The 23,649-nt window shown below is 38.7% G+C and overlaps 1 protein-coding gene across 2 annotated transcripts in view; it reads left to right on the top strand.

The window, feature by feature from the left end:
- septin7a (septin 7a) overlaps positions 1-16,879 on the top strand; it is a 34,576-nt gene extending 17,697 nt beyond the window's left edge. The window contains exons 5-13 of one of the 2 annotated variants that reach the window (XM_023289699.3): positions 3,391-3,508; positions 5,553-5,645; positions 7,090-7,186; positions 11,022-11,073; positions 11,890-12,015; positions 12,448-12,468; positions 14,766-14,901; positions 15,016-15,161; positions 16,053-16,879. In XM_023289699.3, the coding sequence (XP_023145467.2) occupies positions 3,391-3,508; positions 5,553-5,645; positions 7,090-7,186; positions 11,022-11,073; positions 11,890-12,015; positions 12,448-12,468; positions 14,766-14,901; positions 15,016-15,161; positions 16,053-16,089 (826 nt within the window). In that variant the 3' untranslated portion in view covers positions 16,090-16,879. The remainder of the gene's footprint in view (positions 1-3,390; positions 3,509-5,552; positions 5,646-7,089; positions 7,187-11,021; positions 11,074-11,889; positions 12,016-12,447; positions 12,469-14,765; positions 14,902-15,015; positions 15,162-16,052) is intronic. The other variant, XM_023289700.3, reaches the window with a different exon arrangement.
- The last annotated feature ends 6,770 nt before the right edge of the window (positions 16,880-23,649 follow it).

Genomic DNA, 23,649 nt, shown 5'->3' with positions numbered 1-23,649 from the left:
TGGGTTATTCCACTAGAGAGGTTAGCACATATTGTAAAGGTATTTATAGTTGAGTGAAAATGCCTGTTTAGCAGCTTCCAAACCAGCAAAGAAAAATTCAATTGGTTTAGAAATTGATTGTGAGGATGAGTGAATGTTCACCTCATCTATTCATTCACTCGTGTCAGTATAAACGCTGTGTAAGCAGGTAACGTTACACCAAAGACTATTTCTGTATCTGTGGTGGATGTGGTCAGTTGAGGTCATGTGACCTTCTCATTAACATTGAAATGTGTGTAAAATCAGAGGAATTTATAGTGGGTTATTTGAACCACTTACAGCCAAGACTGTAGAGTTGTGTTTGCTATAGACAGAAATAGGGACCAAAAGAGAACATTTTCCTGTATTTGATCTTACGAGAACGTTTAAAAACAATTCAAGTTAGACAATGTGCTGTTTAGTTTCCAAGTCAATGTCAAAATCATAAGAAGAAGTAGGACATGCAGAACACACACAGGGTGACACACTGAATTATACAGATTCAAATTAAAGCGTTGAGAAGCAATTCTTGATTTTTGACATTCTTTGCTGGAAAGTCTAAAAGGAATATTTTGAATATTTTCTTGATTAATACATGAGTAGTTTGGCCTGTGATTGTCAAAAAGTGGTGAAAAATGGCGATACAGCTGGCAAATGTCTTGTTTGGTCCATATCCCGGAGATATTCACTTTAAAGTTTACTGATCAGAAATCCAGTCTAGACACTGTTAATGTGGTAAATGACTATTCTAGCTGGAAACAGCTGATTTTTAATGGAATATCTAAATAGGGGTACAGAGGTCCATATCCAGCAACCATCACTCCTGTGTTCTAATGCTACATTGTGTTAGCTAATTGTGGTGAAAGGCTCATTGATGATTAGAAAACCCTTGTGCAATTATGTTAGCACATTTATTAAAGTGTGAGTTTTCATGGAAAACATGAAATTGCCTGCGTGACACCAAACTTTTGAACAGTAGTGTATATGAAGGTGCAATCAAAGAATTTTAAGGTGTTTTATTTTTTTCAATCTTGATTGTTTAGTCATTTATGACAATAATTGACAGCTTGTTGATTAACTGACTGTTACAGTTCTGTTTGCAACTGGAGGAAACTAGAAACCGCTGAACTGTTGTGCTTCTCAAAACTCAGTTCACAATCAAAAGTGACACCAACATATTTCCATTGCGTTAACTTACTCAGGCAGACTGTTAAAGTTTTTAAATATTGCGATTTTTGGGAATTGAGAACCAAAAATAACTTTCTGGCTTCATTGAGGTGTAAAGAGTTACAGGTTAATATTTTTGATTATGACAGTCACCCTAGTTATTTGGTTTTAGAAGTGAATAGTCAACAATGAAAGGATAAGTTGTATTTGTGAAAGATTTCTCTAAGAGGATGCATGTACAGGAAAAATATACAAAACAGGGCCTTGAATACATCCCAGAGGAAGCCCACAGGAGATATCTGCTGTAGTGCTTGAGGAATGACCTAAAATGACCTAAAACATTTGTAAGAGTTGATTGATTTTTAAGTACTTTAAATAGTTTGGACTGTTAGACTCAGTCACAGGGGAAGAAACAAAGCAGCAAAGCAACAGATTTCAGCTGTGTGTGTGTCAGTGTTGTTCTCCTGCTGCCTGATTCTCTGGCCAGCAGTTAAGTTAGCTGAAGCAGAGCTAGTTCTGCCGGTGGCCTCCAACCAGGTTACCAGGCAGGAATAACATTGGTGTAATCTGCCCTGAGCTCACTGACCTGGAGACCTCATTCCTCCCATCTGTGTCTTGGTTGTGGCTTCTGCCAAACACACACACACACACACACACACACACACACACACACACACACACACACACACACACACACACACACACACACACACACACACACACACACAGCACACACACAGCACACACACAGCACACACAAGCCACACTGTCCTGCCTACCGATGGTGGTTCTGCAGTCCAGTGCTTGTTGAGCCTGTTTGCCCGCAGTGAGCCAGCATGGGATACTGACCGCAGCCTTATTGGTTCTCTTGGCAAATGAAAAGCATCATGTGGATCCATTCATTTTCAACATCTGCTCAAGAACATTGTGCATGTGTTTGTGTGTTTTGATGTGTCTGTTAACCCTTTGAGCCCTCCTAGTAGTTTCTAGTCTATGCTCCTGTCACATTATTACTCACTGTGTGCATATTTTTTGTAATGTACAGTCCTGCACTTTAGTGGAAAACACACAACCATGGCTAAACGTTAAGTATTGAATGTCTTTTGTGCTTTATCTTGACTTTATAATGCCAGAAATCATTTTAAAATGGCAAATTGAAAGTTGACGTTATTAGATTAATGATTAAGTATGTTTTAGTTTCCTTTTAATCTCTCTAATTAATTTCCTTATCAACACATAATACTCTGAGCTATGTTTCCTAATGTACTGCTGGTTCTCTTACACATGTTGAATATATATTTTGTATGAATCAAAATGTGGTCAAAAAGCCCTGAATAACTGAGAAAACTGAAATAGGTAGTGCTGTGTGGACCTCACCTTACTGAAACCCATCCAAGCCAAACACTTGTCCACAGCTCAGCTTCCATAGATGAAAACAATAGTAGCTGATCATACAGTAAGATTAAATAAACAGCCAAGAATAACTTTAAACTCTCTTTGAAATCAGGCAAATGAATATTTCTTAAGCAGGCCTGCAGATCAGTTTGGATAGACATTTTCAAATTAACCACTTGAACCTGAATACTTCACTGAAATAAGTGATATACAGTGTTGTACAAAAGGTTTAGTCTTTACAAGTACAATGAAAATGCTTTCAAAAATAATACTGTGGATAGTTTTTATTGGGTAAGGGAGGCAACGAGAAAAAACTACATTAATATTTGTTGCCTTTAAAACAATACCAGTTCTCCAGTTTTGGGCTTTATACATTTTTGAGGATTTTTTTTTTATACATTATTATTTTAGAGTTTATTTTGATAGCATTGCTTGCACTTTGCTGGGTTTTTTTTGGCAGAGATTCTGAGTCTGATGAATGCCCATAAAATATAGTGCTGGAGTCAGGACATGGTTGAGATATCCTTTCAAATAAAATGGTAGCGATGAACTACTGGCTTTCCAAAACCTTCTGTGTGGGTAACCAACCACAGTGCATACCACATAGAGGCTTATGTACTTGTAATGCCATGACAGCAGCAAACAGTCCAAACAGACAGATTTACAATGGTGTTTGCTCCATCCAGATGTGCAGTTTGAGGTCAACCAGCCCTCCAGCTTAGCTCAAACCAGAGCTATTCACTGTAACCTTTAAACCCTACTGTCTCGCTAACCTTTAAACTGTTGCTTCTGTTTGCTCTTTTTCTCCAGACTGAAGCCCCTTGATATTGAATTCATGAAACGGTTACATGAAAAAGTAAATATCATCCCTCTTATCGCAAAAGCTGACACGATGACTCCTGAGGAGTGCCAGCAGTTCAAGAAACAGGTGTGTGTGTGTCACTTCTGCATGTTTCAGTCCATATGTTTCTGTTTGGTTGCTGTCTTTTATGATTTGTTTAAATTGCATTGTTTGGTGTCAGTACTGTGGCTGAAGGATCCAATGACAGGTTTCCTTTTGGTGCTTATCCACTCTAGTGTTTCTGCTGCCCTATTTCTAGCTATATTGCTCTTCCTTCTTTTTTCTTTTTTTTTGTGCTTATTTTGGTGAATTTTTTTTATCATTAACAACCTAAAATTGAAAGTTGTGATTTGAGTGAGTATTATCAGCGGGGTTATTTAAGCTTGTCACTCTTCTTTCTGCCCTTTATGACTTCCTCTGTAGCATTTAGATATCTTGTACTATAAATGAATTAGATCATTCCTTAAACACCTGTTTTTTTGCCATGTAAATATGTCCATATGGTGTTTTGTATATGCTAAAAGAGAGCGTGAGCAACAGATTAAAAAACACATATTCAGACTTCCAAGGTTTTATTATGTAAGGAACCAGTCTTGAACCAAAGAAAAACATTTTGTTGCACATGACTGCAATGATGTTTCCATCCATTTGTGATGTATAAAAATGCATTTCCTTGCGTTGAACACTAAAGTCACAGACACTAAATAAAACTATGTGACAGTGAGGCGTTAAACTCTCTGACTTAGAAAATATTCAGACCAAAAACAGCACTGCATTTCAGGAATCGCACAAATTTTCATTGGGGCATGTTGTTTCAGGTACCAGTGAGACAACAAAGTACAATCCAGACATTTCAGCTTGAGAAGGAGATTTATGAGTTTGAAAACTTTCCAAACTCCAAACTGAACTGCACATTGGTTGGTCTGGAAGCTTTGGGAACCCGTACAACACTTTTTAGATGCTTGTGTCCTTCATTATCTGTAACTTTCTGAAACTGGCCATGCAGCATTCACACTCACTTCACAGCTGACTGTGTCGAGGTGCCAGGAGTTGTGTAGGTGTTCTAGCTGTATTTTTTATTAGAGCCGGACAATATAGCTAAAAAGATAACCTGTTTGTTTCAGTCAATGATCAGTCAATAATTATTGATCATTTTTGATGACTTATCTTTAATTGATAATTGTAAAGACAAGCAAAAAAAAAAAAGGTTTTTAATTCAACCACCTTAATTAGAATGGGACCACTTTATCAAGGTACACATTTCATATTTTTAACATAAACAAAACAATGAAAAACATGAATAAAGGAGGGGGGAGGCCAGGATAGGTCTGCAGCTACAGACTAGCATGCCTCTGGAAACCTGGGCAAGGACATTGATGGAGGGCAGAGGGGGCTCCATGATCTATTAAGAGCCAGAGAGGGACTTACGACCGGACTTTGTGTTTTCATTATGTATCTTCATGTGTGTGATGCATTTAGTGGATCTACTGAACATTCTATTGAACGATTCACTTATTGCTATTGATGATTTGTTCTTTCACTGGTACATGTCACTGTTGTTTTCACACCCAGGCCTGGTCTTTTATATTGGCATTGTTCATAGGCAGCTGCTTGTGTCAGAACACAACTAAAAGGTCGACTTGTTTTGTGTAGTCAAAATAAGCATTGTGTACAATATGTTTATATTTTTCAAAGTAAGACAAAAAAAATTGCATAAGTGCACTGATATTTTAAACATTACCCAGTTAGCATTTATAAAGCAAATTCAGATTTATTCTTACTGCAGATACCCTCAGCTTTATTATCATATAATGATAGACCGACTCAGTTAAGTCTCATAAACAGGCTAAAGAAATTTAAAATCTGATTTTCCACCAATGCGAAGATCTCCATTTCTTTTTGTGTTGTTGTGCTGTTTTGTTATTCACAAAATGTATTTCAGAAACCAGTGTAAGTTAAGCACATTGTACTGTTTGTGTGTGTTAGATAAACGGGTAAATTCTTCTTCGTATGTGTATTGACTCAACTGTGACCGCTGAGTTTTTGGACATGTTTGTCATACACCTCTCTACATCGCCTCTCACACTGATTTTCCATCCTGTGTCCTTCTGTCCCTCTCTGATCCCTGTAGATCATGAAAGAAATCCAGGAGCATAAAATCAAAATTTACGAGTTCCCAGAGACAGAGGATGAGGAGGAGATGAAGATGGTCAGGAAAATCAAGGTTAGTTCCTTCAAAACAGCTGTCCATGAAGGTACGGAAGTAACGACCCCTCTCTTATATCACTTCAGTGTCCATCCAACCATCCATCCATCCATCCATCCATCCATTCATTCATTATCTATACACCACTTAATCCTCATTAGGGTCATGGGGGGTTGGAGTCTATCCCAGCTGACTTAGGGTGAAGACAGGGGACACCCTGGACAGGTCACCAGTCTATCACAGGACTACATATAGAGACAAACAATCACACTCACATTCACACCTATGGACAATTTAGAGTTACCAAACTCCATGCAGAAAAATCCCAGGAAGGCCGGGATGTGAACCTGGGATCTTCTAGCTGCATGGCGACAGTGCTAACCACCAAGTCACTGTTTAATAGTAGGATATTTATTATGTGAAGTTAAAAACCAAGCATTTAGCATTGCCATATTAAACTCAGTGCAACAATAGTCAGTATACTTTTCATAACTGAGAATCAAATTCTTAGATTTTTCAACATTTGTATGTCCATCTTTATTTTTGACAGACTCAATCCTCCTCTGCATGAGGAATACCGGTGTTGCACAAAGTTCTAGAGAGATTTTTAACCATTCTTTAGAGACAGTCTTTTTTTCAGGAAAATACTTTGTGAGGTCATACATTTGACTTTTTCATTCTTTACAAGCTCTTGTGTGATTCTGACACTGTGCTTTGTATCATTATCATTAACCTTGCTGGAATATTCCTCTTCTGCCAAGCTTCTGCAGACAAATCTCATCTCCCCCAACACCTTTTTTTTACTCATGCAGCTTAATATTGTCACACCAAACATGCTGGACCTCATCGGCCTCACATTGTTTTAATCTCATGAGACCAAAGGATATGCTTTAAATATTTATCAGACTTTTTCAGTTCCTTAAGCAAAGTATGAAGTTGTAGTAGTGTGCCGAAGACCTAAACATAGTTATTGTTGTTTTCCTTGGACGCTGTCCATAGACGTTGATGTTATGTACATTTTTCAGTTTCTCTGACATGATGATACAGACATACAGATAGATCCAGCCCATAGGTCTAAAACTGGGAAAGTTCTGGTGTTCAAAAGCTATTTTATAACCATTTTCATGCATTTATGCTGATTTAGAAATCACAAATATTCTCAGTTTTGTTTCTACTTTGGGGCCTGTACGTTCAATATAATCTTTCTAAAGTATTTGTTTTTGGTTGTGTAGAAGAGGGAATACACTACGGTTCAACTTAGAAATAGTGGGATTAATAAGAGTTGACTCGGTTTAAATATATTAACATTTAAGTGATGTTGCATAGGTTTGTACCCACTTATGTTGTGTACTGTACATACAGTGCTTCTGTGCATGATAGTACACATCCACATCCTCCAGTTTATTTTTAGCCGTTGTGTGTGAGCTATGCAACAGTTGTGCCTCCTCCCTCCTCTCTACAGGATCGTTTACCCTTGGCTGTAGTCGGTAGTAACACCATTATCGAGGTCAACGGAAAGCGAGTTCGTGGGAGGCAGTACCCCTGGGGTGTGGCTGAAGGTAAGAGGTCGAAGATCACCTGATCCCACCCTATAAATTGATCAACTGCTTTGGAATGGCCCCTTCACAGACATGTGCAAACACACTAATATTTCCACAGTTTTATTGGATTATTGAGCAGGCATCATGTGTAGATGATTTGCAAACCAGTAACACAATCCATGTGCTCTCATGCCAAACACAAACACTGTATCACTACTGTATAAACCCAGTGCACATACAAGGAGTGGTTGATGAAACAGGGAATGCTTTGGCATGACCTGTGGCGGACATTACATGTAATAAACTGGCTTACTGCTTATATGCAGCATGAAGGGGGTTACATCAAATATATATTTCACATAGAAGAAATGATTTAAAAGTAGTGTGGTGTGTTTCAGCCCCATGCCATATCATTCCAAATGTTAGCTTACTGCAAAGGCACGATTATCCTGATCTTATATCTAGAGAATAGTAACAGCATTACTCTCTCTCAACCACAACATTTTTCAGCATTGATTAAAAATGATACGAGTCAATGCGACATAACATACAGTAAGTTTACAGGTCATCCAGGGAGTTTTTGACCTTGAGTGGTGCTATAAATACAGCGTTTCAATGAGCATTGTTCTTTGCATCTTGTATTAGCCCATATGTGCACAATTAATGGCAGCTCTGGAATTGTGTAGTTCATACAAGCCATAAAATACCAAGAAGTCTAACAGGGAAAAGAAACAAACAGTCCCACTGTAAAGTCTGGTTAATAACTTTTCTTGATCTTGTATCACATGTTTGTCAGCAGATGCAGTTGTCCATTTGTCATGACAGTGTAGTTGAATGATGTGTATGGAAATAGCTGAAAGAACAAACTTTAAATCTTAAACTTTTAAGTCAATGTAGATAAAGACCTTAAAGAATTATTAAATAGGGACGGTTTGAGAAACTACAAAAATATCTGTCAAGGAAGATGTTTAATACAGTTGAACAGTCCAAACCAGCTTCTGAATGGACTTTGCGCTTTTAAGCTCATGGATGAACTTTCAGTCTCATCAGTATTTACTTCAAAAATGAGCCTTTTTTTAATGCATCTATATGACACAGATTAGTGTGTCATTGTTTCCATGTCGTAACATACAATAGAAGGTGAAAATATAAGATGCAAGTTTTCAAATATTTAAAAAAAATCAACTTTGCAGTGTTTTCTGAGAGTCTGCTCGTAGTTAAATTCTATGAAGGTTATAAATAATCAGCAGAGTTGGGTAATTAGCTGTTTAGTTGATTGACAAGAAGTGTAATCATCAGTTATTCTGGTTGTCAGTTAATTGGTTAAAAAATGTTTCAGCAAAATAACCTTCTTAATTTCTTTGCCATATATGATAGCTCTGTTAATCCTAAACAACTGATCAACATAATGTAGACAGTTTATCTGATTCTGTCATATTGCATAAACTGAACTCAAGACAATAAGAATCGGTTTGTTCTTCTAACCACTCATATTTTAACCCCTGTAACAAAAACACAACTGCAAGCAAGACTGATAATATGAAGAAAAAACAGTGACATTCTGAGCCGCCACTGAGAGACTACACATTTTTCTCTTCAGCACAGGATATGAGAATCCTGTTTGACATGACACAGGAAGCTGCAGTCACATTGTGGCGAGATATATCAAACGTATGCAGCTTGAAGTGATGAGGACAGCATGAATGTGTTTCAGCTCACAGATACTAACTGTAACAGATGAATCTGAGGCAGTGAGGGGAACATTCCAGATCATAAACGTTATGTTGTCTCAGTAAAAAAAAAAAAAAAGAAAGCAACTGGGCACAGCACGTCCAATCAAGTGACTGGTAGGAGTGCTACTATGAAACTGGTTTGCCGCCAGGGTTTGCCGTCCATGGGGAGTGAGTTTTGGAATACCAAAAATGTTTTTGGCTCCATGTCAGCATAAATATGGAGAGAGGGCGGAGGAGAGAGAAAGAGGGCAAGGTCCCTGAGAAGCTATGCAAGTCACTCTACCACAGAAAAACCTCAGAGGACTTGTGGTGAGCTTCACTAAAGGAGGGATGGAAAAAGTAGCATTTGATGCCACACGCTGACAGCTTCTGGTATTGCAGCTGTCCACATTTTCAGCTTTTTACACCTACCAGTAAAGGATTCGGGAATAACAATATACTTTATATTCCTTCATTAGCATCGTTTTATTTATGTATAGACTTGGAATATTCATTCATTTCTTCATTGTAGTTGCCTCATCTGATAACAGTTCTCTGTCTTTTGTCAGTTCCTGGGCTCTGGTACAAGATGAAATTGCCCAAATAGCCAACAAAAGCCAAAGAAAGCTAAACTTCTGTTTCCCTTAGCTGCAAAACTAAAACTCACTGTGTTATTTTAATATGGATTATGCATCACCAAATAAATATACTGCTTTTCTGTAATGCTGTACAATTAGTAAATGTATCATTTAAAAACTGAAGAATCATCATGCATGCTGTTGAAATTTGCTGTGCTCATATAGTTCTCATTGCTATTATTTGATATTTTAGATCTGATGCATGTATTTATTTACCTTCATGGCATGTTTTTATATGTTAAACAATGTTTTTCACTATGAGACGCTCACTGTCTTCTGTCAATTCACTTGAAAGTATGGCTCCAACTAAGGATTGCTTTCAATGTTGATTAACCCAATGAGTACTTTCTTGCTGTTTCTTTGCTTTTGTCACATTTTTATTCACTTTGTGCTCATTTCACTGTTATATAAATGCTGCAGGTCTTTGCAAACAGCACATCCATGACCGGAAATAAAGAGTACTCAAATATGTTTTTTTCAAGCAGAATAACGGTTAAAATGCCACAAATCATTTTTAAGAAACTAAGTTGTTTTTTTTTTTTTTAGAAATTATTTTACAAATTTGTTATGACATACTTATTTCTGCTCTGCCTGCAGTTTAGCCAAAAACTCCCTGAATTTTTTTCAGATGACCGCTGTTCACAGTTGAGTCAGTCATGGCTTCTTGCTTGTGCCAAGGATTCCAATTTCTTTTTTTTTTTTTTTTTTTTTTAAGAATCTAGTGTCAACTGCTTATTTTTTGTGAAGTTTTACAAGTCATATAGAATATAGTGATTTTTCATGAAATGTCAGGTTTAAAGCTTAGATTTAGTCATTTTCCGATCAAAAAATGTGGGTGTCACAGGATTGTTTCAACGACTGCCAATCTGCCAGTCTCGTCAGTTTATACAGTTTCTGGCTAATAAATGGTGCCATTTTGGTGATTAATTTTTATTTTCTCTTTTTTTTTTTTTTTTTTTTTTTTTTACATGCTTTCAAGTCAGCCAGCAGGTTTTGGGGTTCAGATGGCTGATTTGTCTGTTACTTTATTGAGCAATTGTATTCGTCCATAAAATATCAAATAAATAAGTAAGTCTACTACCTAATGGCACCTGACTTGAATAAAGCAAAGAAATCAGTCAAACAGGTTTAAATTATTTATTTCCCAAACTTTACATTTCAGACATGCAACACTGTTTACAGACTGACTGCCTGTTTCAGCGCAGGTGTGAGCACACACAGTTTTTCCCTGAAATAAGCCACGTTATCCTGTGGCTGCTTGTGTTTGTAGCCCCATTCTGACATTTTTGCTATTACTCTGTAGAAAACACCTTTATTATAATTTGTCAAACATCCCCAATTTGGATGTTACGATGAAATTGTTGTCTGCATTGCTTAATAGGATTTGCTGTAATGTCTGTTTTCTGTGCTGTAGTCATAATCCCTGCAGGAATCCTATTATGTAAGTGTCTAGCAGTGTTTGGAGCACTATCTAATCTCTATTCTGTCTGTGTTTTCTTCCAGTGGAAAATGGAGAGCACTGTGATTTTACAATCCTCCGGAACATGCTCATCAGGTAAGTAGAAATGTACACTACCGTTCAAAAGTTTGGGGTCACTTAGAAATGTCCTTATTTTTGAAAGAAAAACATTTTTTCAATGAAGATAACACTAAATGAATCAGAAATACAGACTAGACATTGTTAATGTGGTAAATGACTATTCTAGCTGGAAACAGCTGATTTTTAATGGAATATCTCCATAGAGGTACAGAGGAACATTTCCAGCAACCATCACTCCTGTGCTCTAATGCTACATCGTGTTAGCTAATGGTGTTGAAAGGCTAATTGATGATTAGAAAACCCTTGTGGAATTCTGTTAGCACATGAATAAAAGTGTGAGTTTTCATGGAAAACATGAAATTACCTGGATGACCCCAAACTTTGGAACGGTAGTGTATAATTAGTAGTAACTTACAAAAATAAAAGCTCACGAGTTAGTCGTTTAATGTTCACAGTTACAATCTTTTTGTTTGCATTTAATGTTTCTTTATTTCTCTTGTAGACACCTTTATCCACAAAGAGCAGATTTGGTGTTATTGTAAATGTAAATTAAAACAATGACAGTAATGCTGTTTTGTAGATGTGTATGCGTAGTGATCTGTAGGTCACAGGGACAAATTGAAGCTGGAAACAACCTCACTAGTACACTATAATAAAGGAAAGATGAGCAAAATATTTGATTGGTTTTGTTTAAATTTAAAGCTAGATAGGTTTCTTTTGCAGTTAAAAGTTATCATAAAAAGACTGGAAAGATTCAGTCCTGGAGTGGATGTCATTGACAGCGATTGTTCCTATTTCTAACCACTCTTGTTTATTGATGATGCTTTCCAGGACCCACATGCAGGACCTAAAGGATGTGACTAACAATGTTCACTATGAAAACTACCGCAGCAGGAAACTGGCTGCCGTCACCTACAACGGTGTGGACAACAATAAGAACAAGGGACAGCTAACCAAGTGAGTTCATTATTGCAGTTTGCAAAGCTTCATGTTTTTGAAATGCACATTAATAGTGTGAGCTGATGGGACAGTGTTGCTGATCTGGCTGCTGGTTTTGTGAGGATACTCTGAGCAGCCTAATCACACTCTGAGCACTGGAGGAACCTGCAAGTCACAGGTCAAAGTCTGCATTGACTGACCAACAAAAATAAACTTGGCAAGCTGTCACTAAAGCAGTCCAAACCTATACACCCATTCTCAAGCCTGCTCTAACACCCCCAACTAACTGGCCACCAGAATCAGTGGTGTCTAATCTGACAGCACTAACTGCAGCACCGTCTGACACCTAATCCACTGGCTGCAGCCATAAGTAACCACCAGCACACTCTCACAAGCTAATGCATGGTTTATGGCAGCATGCTAAGTGTCTGTGCATTTGTTTGTTTTTAGACCTGACACGGCTGAAGGCATGTAAGTGTTACTTCACTTCTTCATAAGCTCTCTAAAGAATGCATTTTCACTCCTTTCTCTGACCGTTTTCATTTCCCCTGCCTCATAGGGTTCTTTTTTTTTTCTTATTCACCTGCAATGCTTTACTTTGTTTGAAAAATGGTGTTAATTTGTGATCCTGTTTGACCATAAATTATAATTTTAGAACAGAGACAGTAGTCCATCAAAAATCTCCTAGTGTTTAACTGTGATTCTTCCTTTTGGGAGTACATGGGGTAGTTTTATCCACATAAGGGTTACAAACCACTGATGTAAAAGCTTTTACATGAACTCTGTGTAATATATCCAATCATTGGCATTCTCTCGTCCCTATTTGCAGTCCGACTTAATTACTTGTGTTGTACTTTCATTACACATTTCTTGGCACCCACTGTTGTAGAATTCTCTGTGCAACGACTGCAACTAATGACTAAATACTATAAATCCACTGCTGATTACTCTTCCAGCAAGACTTAAAGGCCTGAAAGCTTAGGAACTGTTGGAAAAGGTGGTTGTGTGGCGAAAGAAACTACAACCTAAAGAAAGTGGGAGCAAAATGGCAACAAAGTCTCTATTACTCATAGCTACAGTGTACAATAATAGTGAATACACACATGTGCAATATTACTAGAATGTCAAATGATTGAAAAATTGTTCATCCTCTCAATAGCGGCATTACTTGTAAGTTGAATAGTAGGGTATTTTCTGTTGTGTAATTAAAACCAGCAGTGTAGATTTGCTATATTAACCCTTTGATGCACAATGTGGGTGAAGAGATATCAATTTTCCATTGAATTTGGGTCACTTTTGACCCATGTTGTGCATCAAAGGGATCATAATACAGGCTCCACAGTAGGAAGTCAGAGCAACAAAAGTCAGTACTTCATATGTCCTGCTTAATTTTAATGACCGATGCAATCTTTATTGGCATGGAGGATATCAGTGTTGCACACAGTTCTGAAGAGAGGTTCTTCCATTCCTCAGAGACATTTTTTTCAGTTGCTAGAGGGGTTGTGTTGCTCTGCCTTTCGCTTTCAGATACCCAACAGTGGTCTAGATGTTTCAGGTCAGGAAATACACTCGGCCAGGTCATAGTTTTTACTTTGTTCTTCTTTAGAAACTCTTGTGGAATGTTCCCCTTCTGCCAAGCTTCTGCAGACTGGGAATCATCTTATCAGTCGCTTTTTTGGATATCCACAGAGATTTATGGTTTCGTCTATGAACGTCATCTCCCCAACACTTTTTGCACTCATTCAGTCCAATATCATCACGCTCTGACCTATGTGCTTCACTGCCAGAACTACGCCTTCACTGTGGTTGTCGTAGCCTGACTCCTGTCTAACATGCTGGACCCCGGCTGAGTGAAACACATTTATCTTGGTCTCATCACACCAAAGAATCCCCTAGTATTTATTAGGCTTTGTCATGTGTCTTAGCAAAGTGTTATGATAACTTTAGTGCTGAAGAGCAATCAAGACTTTTATTCTTCACTGCCAGCTATAAAGACTGAAGATTTCACTCATGCGGTCAGTAACTTTGATTTCCACGAATGACCCCTTTGCCAAGTATGAAGCATCACAATCTGTTTTTCAGAGCTAGACCTCCAAATTAGCAAAAACTAGAAAGGTTCTGGTGTTCATGTTGCATTTTATAATAGTTGTCATGTAATTAGGCTAACTGGAAATCACAGGAGAGATAGGAGTTCATTGATCAGAGGTGTATTTGCTTTTGTTGCATTGAGTTTCTTCTTTGGGGCTAGCATTTTCACTATAGTCTTTCAGAAGTGTTAGTTTTTGAATGTTCATTAAAAGAATTATCCTACTGTCCAGCGTAGATGTAATGCAATTATTAAGAGATGCAGTTTGAAATCCCTTGACTTTTAAGTGACTTTGCATATGGGTGCACTTGCTGCTGTTAATTATGTATCTAAACAACATCTCCTAAAACAGTACTAATACTAACATAGTCAATTGAATCAAATGTAACTGAATTTTATACGAAGTCAATATATTTGTTATTATTGCAACTACCGTCCTCTGTGGGGATGATGCTCTTGGAGATCAGTTTATTCTCCTGTGTCTTTCTAGCTGCAGCCTTCTCTGGAAACCATCTATCCCTGACCCTGCCTCTTGCCCCTGTCAGCACTGTCTAGTCAGAAAAGCCTTTATAAGTGGGAGGAGGGCACATTTCTATGTAGTTCAAATGTCTACCTGGGAGGTTACAGATCCACGTAGCTGCTGCTGCTGTGCTGTCTGTATGACTTTCATTTGTGTCTCCAGGAGTCCTCTAGCCCAGATGGAGGAGGAGCGACGGGAGCATGTGACCAAGATGAAGAAGATGGAACAGGAAATGGAACAAGTGTTTGAGATGAAGGTCAAAGAGAAGCTCCAAAAGCTCAGAGACTCTGAGGTTGAGGTAAACACTATCAGTCTGGTTGGATTTTTGCATGTTGTGTTCCTTTTTTCTTTTTTTCTTTTTTTTTTTGCACATTATTTGCTCATCCCTGACTATACTTTCATGTCCTTACAGCTCCAGAGGCGTCACGAGCAAATGAAGAAGAATCTGGAGGCCCAGCACAAAGAGCTGGAGGAGAAGCGTCGCCAACATGAAGAGGAGAAGGCCAGCTGGGAGGCCCAGCAGAGGATTCTGGAACAGCAGAAACTAGACGCATCCAGGTAAACAACCACACATGTGATCAGTAGTAGACTGAAGATGTTCTATATAACTTTCAGCTTGCTGATGATGAGGAAACCCAACAGTATTTTTGGATTATCAGCAATTTAAAATTAAAAATAGAACCTAGGGGCTTTATTTCGCAGAGACTTGTCGATTAAGAGGTCATCTGTGAACTCGGAGCAAGTCAGAATTTAATGCTGTAAAACTGAAATCAAAGCTGGAGCAGCTCATAGTTAAATACACATATACAGTACATACACATCTTGTTCTTCCTGTTAACCCTCTGAACCCCACAAACCCAGCAGCAGGGTTTTAAAAGTATGTTGTCTTAAAAGAATCACCAAGATGGTGATTTTTATGGTGATACCATTTATCACTGTCAGAAACTGTAAAAACAGAAAGATTCGTAGGATTTTCTACTTTGCTATGATCCTTGAACTACTCATCTGTGATGTGAATTCTAAGCTTGAAACCATGGTATTTATTCAAAATTACAAAATTACTTAATTCAGTGTCTCATTTAAAAAAAAAAAAAAAAACACTAAAAATACACCATTTGGATCATATTCTGTTAAAACAACTGCGCAAATGAGGCCAAGCTTCTGTAACTTTCGGCTCATCTTAGAGTGTTACTTGTGTTTTATTTTAAAAGATGGACTTGTTACTTCAAATTTGTAATGCATATTTCTCTACACTGTGAAGTCGAAATTCAGTTCTCCCTTCCCTTGTCTGCCTGCTGTTGAAATATCACAGATGAAATGCTTTGGGAGCCAATAAATGATTTGCTGATTGTCCAAGTTGAGCCCTGTCACACCCACCACACTGTTTTGATTAAAAGCAGCAGGGTTTTGTTAAATACCTGATTTCTCATTTTTCTCTCATTTGTGCAGGACCTTGGAAAAGAACAAAAAGAAGAAGATATTTTAAGAGCTCTGGAGGATCTTCCCGATGTTGCAGTTGTATTATTATTATCTGCCAATCTGCCAGCTTCGATTGTCAGTACATCTGTCGATCAACTACATCTGCAGTTCGACCATATTACTGTGTAATAATCAAGTGAAAGCCAGGGGGCAGCACTGTCTGGACTCTGAATTTGACCTGCTTAAAGAACTGTTTTTATCTCTCTATTGATTCAGTGTACTTTTGGGTCACTGCTCACATAAGCAGAATTTTCACACAGAAAGCTGGTATTCTTCCTTCCTTTCTGGATAAAAACAAGGACACAGTTCAGAGTCCAGTTGTTCTTTCCTCTCTTCTTCTTCTACATTGGGAATGTTGGATGCTGCACTGTTCTGCATCCTTTTAATGCCAAAACAACCAAACAAAGAGGTCAGCCTTTCCCTCCTGCATATTTGCAGCCAGCGTCAGGCTGAAGCTCACCTCAGGCACTGTTTTTTTTATATATATATATATATAGAGAGAGAGAGAGAGAGATTAATATCTCTCGGTTGGCTTATTTAGGTATCACATTTAATTTCCTCCCAAGACATTACGCTCCTCCGATTCCTCAAATGTAAATCATATAACCATAAACTACAGTGTTTAATTTCAGTTGTGTGTGACATTTTCTTACTTTCTCTTTTGTATTGGTCCTGGTATAGGAATTGTGTTCCATTTTTTTTGTTTGAGTATTAAAGCCGATGTTTTCCAGCCCACCAAACATGTATTCCTGACTTCACTCATGCTGAGTGTAACAAATTAAAGAAACTGCTCATGAGGTGTGTCCACATGAATTTATTTGAACTTCTGTTGAGATTCTGTCTAAAAACAGAAATCTTTGGAGGGGCAGGAAGCAGAGAGTCCTGTTAGATGTTGGTGGATGGGAGAGCTGGAGCTGAGGTGCTTCAGTGAAGCAACAGTTCACTGGATCACTGTAGGAAATTGGTTTTCTTTACATCACATTTAGCACTGGCTGTACTGCAGCTCTATTTTGTAATGTCTTGTTTTTATGTACAAAGTCACATAATAAAATTGTGATGAGGAAAAAAAATCCTAATGATTCTGGCTGTACTTCACATGACAGGAATGCAGTTGCCTAACATGTGATTCCAAAACCGCTGGCGTTCATGGGCTCTTTTAACAGCCTCCACTCCTTTATAACCCACCAGACGCTGGAACCTGGCTGCAGGGATTTACTACAACATAATTAGGGAGTAATTAGTGAGTGTTGGGACCTCACTCGCCATCAGTGTCTGGGTTCATCCTGAATGTGCTGGATGGGGCTGAGGCCAGCTCAGTTCTTCTGCACCAAACTGGGAAAACCATTTAAGCTGAACAAAGGAAAGGTCATCCGCCAAACTACAACTGCATGTTTATGCCCTCACATTAACATTTGTAATTCTGATCAGGGATTGCTCATGTAGTGTGTTCACAGTGGAAAAATGATCAAAAAGTAACATCAGAACTGTCCATGCAGACATCCGCTGAGCGTGCACTATTCCCCCACAATACAAAGCTCAAAGGAATAGTAGGAGTTGCTCACAGCTGGAGAAAATTAAATGTGGAACGTGGTGAAATATATCCAGAAACGCATTCAGGGCAATAAAAAAACACAGTTGGATTGCTGGAATAACCTTTTGCACACCGTTTCCAAATGTACTAAGTGCAAAAATGTGCATTGTATAGAAGTATAGTATAGTATAGAAGAAAATATAGTACTTGTAGTTCAAGGGTAATATGTACAGTTCTGTGAGAAGTGTTTACCCCCTTCTCAGATTCTTATGTTTTTGCATTTTTTCCCCATTTTGATGTTTACAACCATCAAACAAATGTAAATATCAGACAAAGATAAGTAAACACAAAATGCAGTTTTTAAATTATGATTTCATTTAGGGGAAAAAAAATATTCAAAGCTACCAGACCCTGTGTGAAAAGTAATTGCCCACTAATCCTAATAACTGGTATAGCCACCCTCAACAGCAACAACTGAAATCAAGCGTTTTCTATAACTGGAAATGAGTCTTTCACATCTCTGTGGGGATACTTTGGCCCACTCTTCTTTGCAGAATTGTTTTAATTCAACACTGGAGAATTTTCCAGCATGAACGACCTTTTAAAGGTCATGCCACAGCATTTCAATCGGATTCAGGTCCGGACTTTGACTAGGCCACTCCAAAACCTTCATTTTGTGTGTGTGTGTTTTTTTTTATGTCATTCAGAAGTTGACTTGCTGGTGTGTTTTGGATCGTTGTCCTTCTGCAGAACCCAAGTGCGCTTCAGCTTGGGGTCACGAACTGATGGCTGGACATTCCCCTTGAGGATTTTCTGATAGAGAGCAGAATTCATGGTTCCATCAATCACAGCAAGTCGTCCAGGTCCTGAAGCAGCAAAGCAGCCCCAGACCATCACACTTCCACCACCATGTTTGACTGCTGGTATGATGTTCTTTTTCTGACATGCTATGTTACTTTTACACCAGATATAACACACCTTCCAAAAAGTTCAACTTTCGTCTTGTCAGTCCATAGAATATTCTCCCAAAAGTCTTGGGGATCATTCAGATGTTTTTTGCAAAAGTAAGACGAGCTTTTATGTTCTTTTTGGTAGTGGTTTTCACCTTGGAACTCTTTTATAGATCTTTTTCCTTATTGTTGAGTCATGAACACTGACCTTAACTGAGGTAAGGGAGGCCTGCAGTTCTTTAGATACTGTCCTGGGTTCCTTCATGACCTCCTGCATGAATTGTCGCTGTTCTCTTGGGGTAATTTTGGTAGGCCAGCCACTCCTGGGAAGGTTCACCACTGTGCTATGTTTTCTCCATTTGTGGATAATGGCTCTCACCGGGTTTCACCGAGTCCGAAAGCTTTAGAAATGGCTTTGTAACCCTTTCCAGACTGTTCTAGAACTTCGTTGGATCGCAGCATTTTGTTGCAGCTTTTTGAGGTGTTTTGGTTGACTTCATTTTGTCAGACATGTTCTATTTAAGTGATTTCTTGAGTGAACAGGTCTGGAGGTAATCAGAATAATATACTGACAAATAAGAAAGTAGCAATTAGCATCCGTATGAGGACTCTCAGCTGTTACATCCTACCAGTTCTGATGTACGGATGTGAACCTTGGAACATAAATAATAAAATGTCAAACAAAATCACTGCAGCAGAGATGTGGTTTTAAAGACACATGCTGCGTATATCTGACACGGACAGAATAACCAATGAAGATGTTTTAAAAACACTAAACACAAATTATATGCTACTGAACAATATTAGGAAACGGCAAGCAACACTTTTTGGACACATCTTAAGGAAGGATACCCTGGAATATATTGTCACAACTGGAAAAATGAGTGGGAAGAGAGGACGAGGCAGACAGAGAATGAAAATGATAGATGGACTGACATCATGGCCACACATGGAACGGGCAACAGTCCCAATTCAGAGAGCAAAAGATTGGAGGAGCTGAAGAGAAATGATCGCCTACGCTGAATGGCATGACGATTGATTGATTGATTGTGGTCAGTGAAATTGAACTCACTTTTCAAAAAATGTGATTAGCCACAGTTAATTCATGATTTAACACGGGGGGCAATTACTTTTTCACATAGGGTCAGCCAAGTTTGGATAGCTTTTTTCCCTTGAAACATTAAATCATTTAAAAACTACATTTTGTGTTTACTTTGGTTATCTTTGTCTAATATCTAAAGTTGTTTGATGGTCTTAAACATTCAAGTGGGGGGTGGAGGGGGGAAGAGTCCGAGAAGGGGGTAAATACTTCTTCGTGACACTGTAGAATGGATGTGAATACAACACAAATAACAACAGACTAAAAGCGTGGAACCTTTATGTCTTAGAATGTAGCATAGAAGCAATATGTAGCTAGAAGTGTTCTAGTTATCTAACAACATTAAATAGAACATGCATCTGCAGAAGAACACAGAAAATACAGACGAAAATGACAAAAAAGATACTTTGGAACCATGTCTGGGCTTTAAAGTGAGATGTAGAATTATGAAGTTTGTACTGTGACCTGAAGGTGGCAGCACAATACTGCACCAAACTGCCTTCTGTTGACATGGTTGGGGACTTTCTGTGCCCTTGATAAGTCTTATCAGTGTCTCTCTGAACTTTAACCATGACCATACTGTATTGTCATAATGTACTTAAAACCCTTATTGTGTTGAGCAAAGGACTCACCTTCTACTTGTGTTGTCATGCCCTTTGACCTAATGAAAAGACCTTCCTTTCTGACCTTTATCATACATTGATTCTGCGTTAACAGGCCAGATTAAATGCTCTATCAGGAGCACAGTGCACCTTGGTCTGCTAACTGTGAAGATAACTGTGTAAAGTAAGCAAATGGTTTATAACTGTTAGTTTTAAAATAATTTTGATTCCTTGATTATTAAAGGTGACTGTTTAGTCTTTCATGTTCTGAGACCATCGTAGGCTCTTGATAGGCTTCTAGCAGTCATTCAGGAGGTATTTTAGGGAGGAGTGCTAGGAGTAACAGGATGTTCTTCAGGAAACTCCTGGAGTTCTTCTGGGAGTCTGAAGAGCTCTTCAGGGAACACTAAAGGTTCCTGAATTATTACATAACCTCTTTACAGTTCTGGCTCTCCTGTGGTAGGTTCAGTAGTCTCTGAGGTGGTTAAGATGACATTAACAGGTTCTAAGGGTTCCCTTAGGGTCCTCGCTCCAGGGATGGAAGTAAAGAGTGCTCTGAGTGTTCATTAGAGGATTCTAGCTTTATAGCTTCATGTATAGGGATTATAGGGATTCTTTAAATGTTTGCAGGACATCTAATTCTTTATGAAGCTCCTTGAGTCTTTGAGGGAACTGCAGGAGCTCTTAAGTGCAATCTAGATGTTTTTGAAAATTTCATTTTCAAGCCTGTGAGGTGCTATTTTTAAATGGTTCTATGAGTTTCAGTGTTCATTAAGATGGTTTTGCACTTCTTCAGTTCACATTGGTGTACTTAAGAAGATTGCAGGGGTTCTTGAAGTGGTAACTATATTTGGCATGAGGGTCATAGGAGCAACAAAATTGGTGGGACTTGCAAGGGCTTTAGCGGTTTCTGAGAGTGTTAAGTTTGTGAGATACTCTAGAAAGGTAAACAAGATCTGGCAGAACACAACATGATTAAGGTGGCCCCTGTGTTCCTTGTGAGGGTAACAGGGTTGACAAATGATTCTTGAAGAACCTACTTGAGTTATTGGGGGAATCAAAATGTTCTTGACTATTAAGGTTCCAAGGACTCTTGAAAAAGTCAACAGTCAATAAAAATAGTCCCTAAAGGGGTCTGGAAGGCTTTTGGGGTGTTGGGGGGAGTCACGCTTCCTGGGGTTGTTGGAGTCCACAATTATTAAATGATCTGCATCGGTTCTTGACATAAATACTTGTGAACCTCCAGGGTTTCCACACATTCTTAAGTAGGTTTGGGCTTTCACTGAGGGGATTTCAGGGGTCTTGAATGGATTCCAAGAGTACTTACAGGGAGTTCAGGAGTCTTTAAATAGGTTCTGGAGTTGTTGCAATGGATCCTTATTAGGGTAACACATTGATAATAGGATATTGTTTACAGAACATTTTTAGTTCTTGTGGGACTCTAAATGTATTTAAGGTGGATTTTGAGTTCCTGAATGTTTGCAGTCATGAGGAATTTTTCAAGTGACTGTAAAAGATGGTACATTCTCTGGAAAAGATGCAGGGGTTCTTTTCCTGCCCTTAGTAGACTGATTTTTGTTAGTAACTCTATACACATTTGTGTCCTCATCCCATCTCATTCACAAAACCCTCAATGTCACGGCACATAAAGACCAGAGGTCTCAGGTCTCTCACCTCAGTATGTTGTTTGTGTCAAGATAGGGAAACTGGCATATATTTCTGGGACACTTCCTGCTGAAACCTGTATCACAGGAGTTGTGCTGCTAGGAACAGTTTGGATCCAGGTTTATTTCCTATGTACCACTGACATTAGCAAATACTGCATCAGGAAGTTAATGTGGTCACAGTGAGGAATCAGTGAGGAAAGTGCAAATAAATTGAATCAGTGAGAGGTCTTCCTCCAGACAACCAGTATGTTGATCAGGTCCACAATACAGTATCTAATCAATCAAATGAGTCATAATGGTAAGTCTGGTCATGACATTTTTAATTTTTAAAGAAAAACAGTGTTTGAAACGTTCATTGATGTAACCTTACATTCTTTTTTTTCTCTCTAGCTTGTTCAAACAAAACCTGGACCCTTTGGACTCAAAGCTGCTGTGTGCAGTAGAAACAAACACTGCTATAGTCCAGCGTCACATCACAACCCCACCAGTCTGACGGCCTCTCCTCTTTTTGATTGGCCAGCCCACCCCTCATGTCAAATAGGTAAGCACACTCTCAGCCAATTACAAAGATGTACACTTAAATCTGGTGTATCAGCCCACATGACAAGACATGAAGGGGTCACAAATGTTATCCTGCCTCGATCCCTAAGAGGACCAGGCCTTGACTGCATTACAAGGATCAGTCTTTACTGTGGGACATGATCTGTAGGAATCCACTATGCTCCCCTGATTCATCCACTGCACTGTGCATACACTACTGCTGCCAGATTCTCTGTCCTATCAGATGAAACAATGTTGGTTCATGTCTGGTTAATTTCTGTCCTGACATTGACCTGCGTTCACTGAAAGCTACAGTGTTTCTTGATTAACTCCAGCGCTGGGCAAAATGTTATGTATGTGGGTAATAAGTCACTGACACCAACAACACTCACTCTGTCTACCTGTGTTTTATATATTTCAAAAGCGCATGTTATTCTGGCAGTACAGAGCCACAAATACAATCAGGAGACTATTAAACTGTGAGTAGGATTTATAAGCCTAGCAGTGCTTTCAGGCTAAAAACAAAGGATTTTTACATTAAAATGAGTTGTAATTATGTAATTGATCCTTAGTGAAAGATTAACAAAACTAGAAGATGTCACTGTGCTAGTGAAGCATAGTGGTGATGTTTATCAAATTGTCAAGCAGGTGTGGCAACATGCTTGAAATGGCAGTGATCAGCAGGTACTGTTCACCATGTTCAGTCTGTTAGCTTAGCATGTTAACAGATTTGATCATTAGACCTCAACGCAAAGTTAAAATGAGGGAAATTTCTTTATAGATGATCTTAAGGTTAATTGCGAGACAGAGATCAGCTGTTGCCTGGGCTCATCCGCAGTCATGCTACTGGCATCCATATTTACCTGTTTTCAAAACACTAACACTAAACACTACTACTTCTCACTCGGTTGTTTAAAAGTGGTGGTTCTGTGTTTCCACTGTTGATCGTTCTTCACCGTAACCCGTGACGTACTCGGTTCTTAACTCTGGCCCAGCAAAGAGTTGGTGCCTGAAAAGCACCAGTTTTTGGAGCCTGGAGCCGGTACTTAGTTGGTGGAAACACAAAGAGCTGGTGCTAAGTCAGGCACTGGCTCCGAACTAGCAATGGAACCAGCTTGGTCAAAAAGGGGCCTAAGTGAGAGCCTAGGGGAGCATCCTCTGGGGCCCATGAATATCAA

The sequence above is a fragment of the Amphiprion ocellaris genome, chromosome 15 (genome assembly GCF_022539595.1).
Source record: "Amphiprion ocellaris isolate individual 3 ecotype Okinawa chromosome 15, ASM2253959v1, whole genome shotgun sequence".
Taxonomy (NCBI): domain Eukaryota; kingdom Metazoa; phylum Chordata; class Actinopteri; family Pomacentridae; genus Amphiprion; species Amphiprion ocellaris.
The sequence above is the reverse complement of the archived record's forward strand: the minus strand, read 5'-3'. Positions and strand labels throughout refer to the sequence as shown.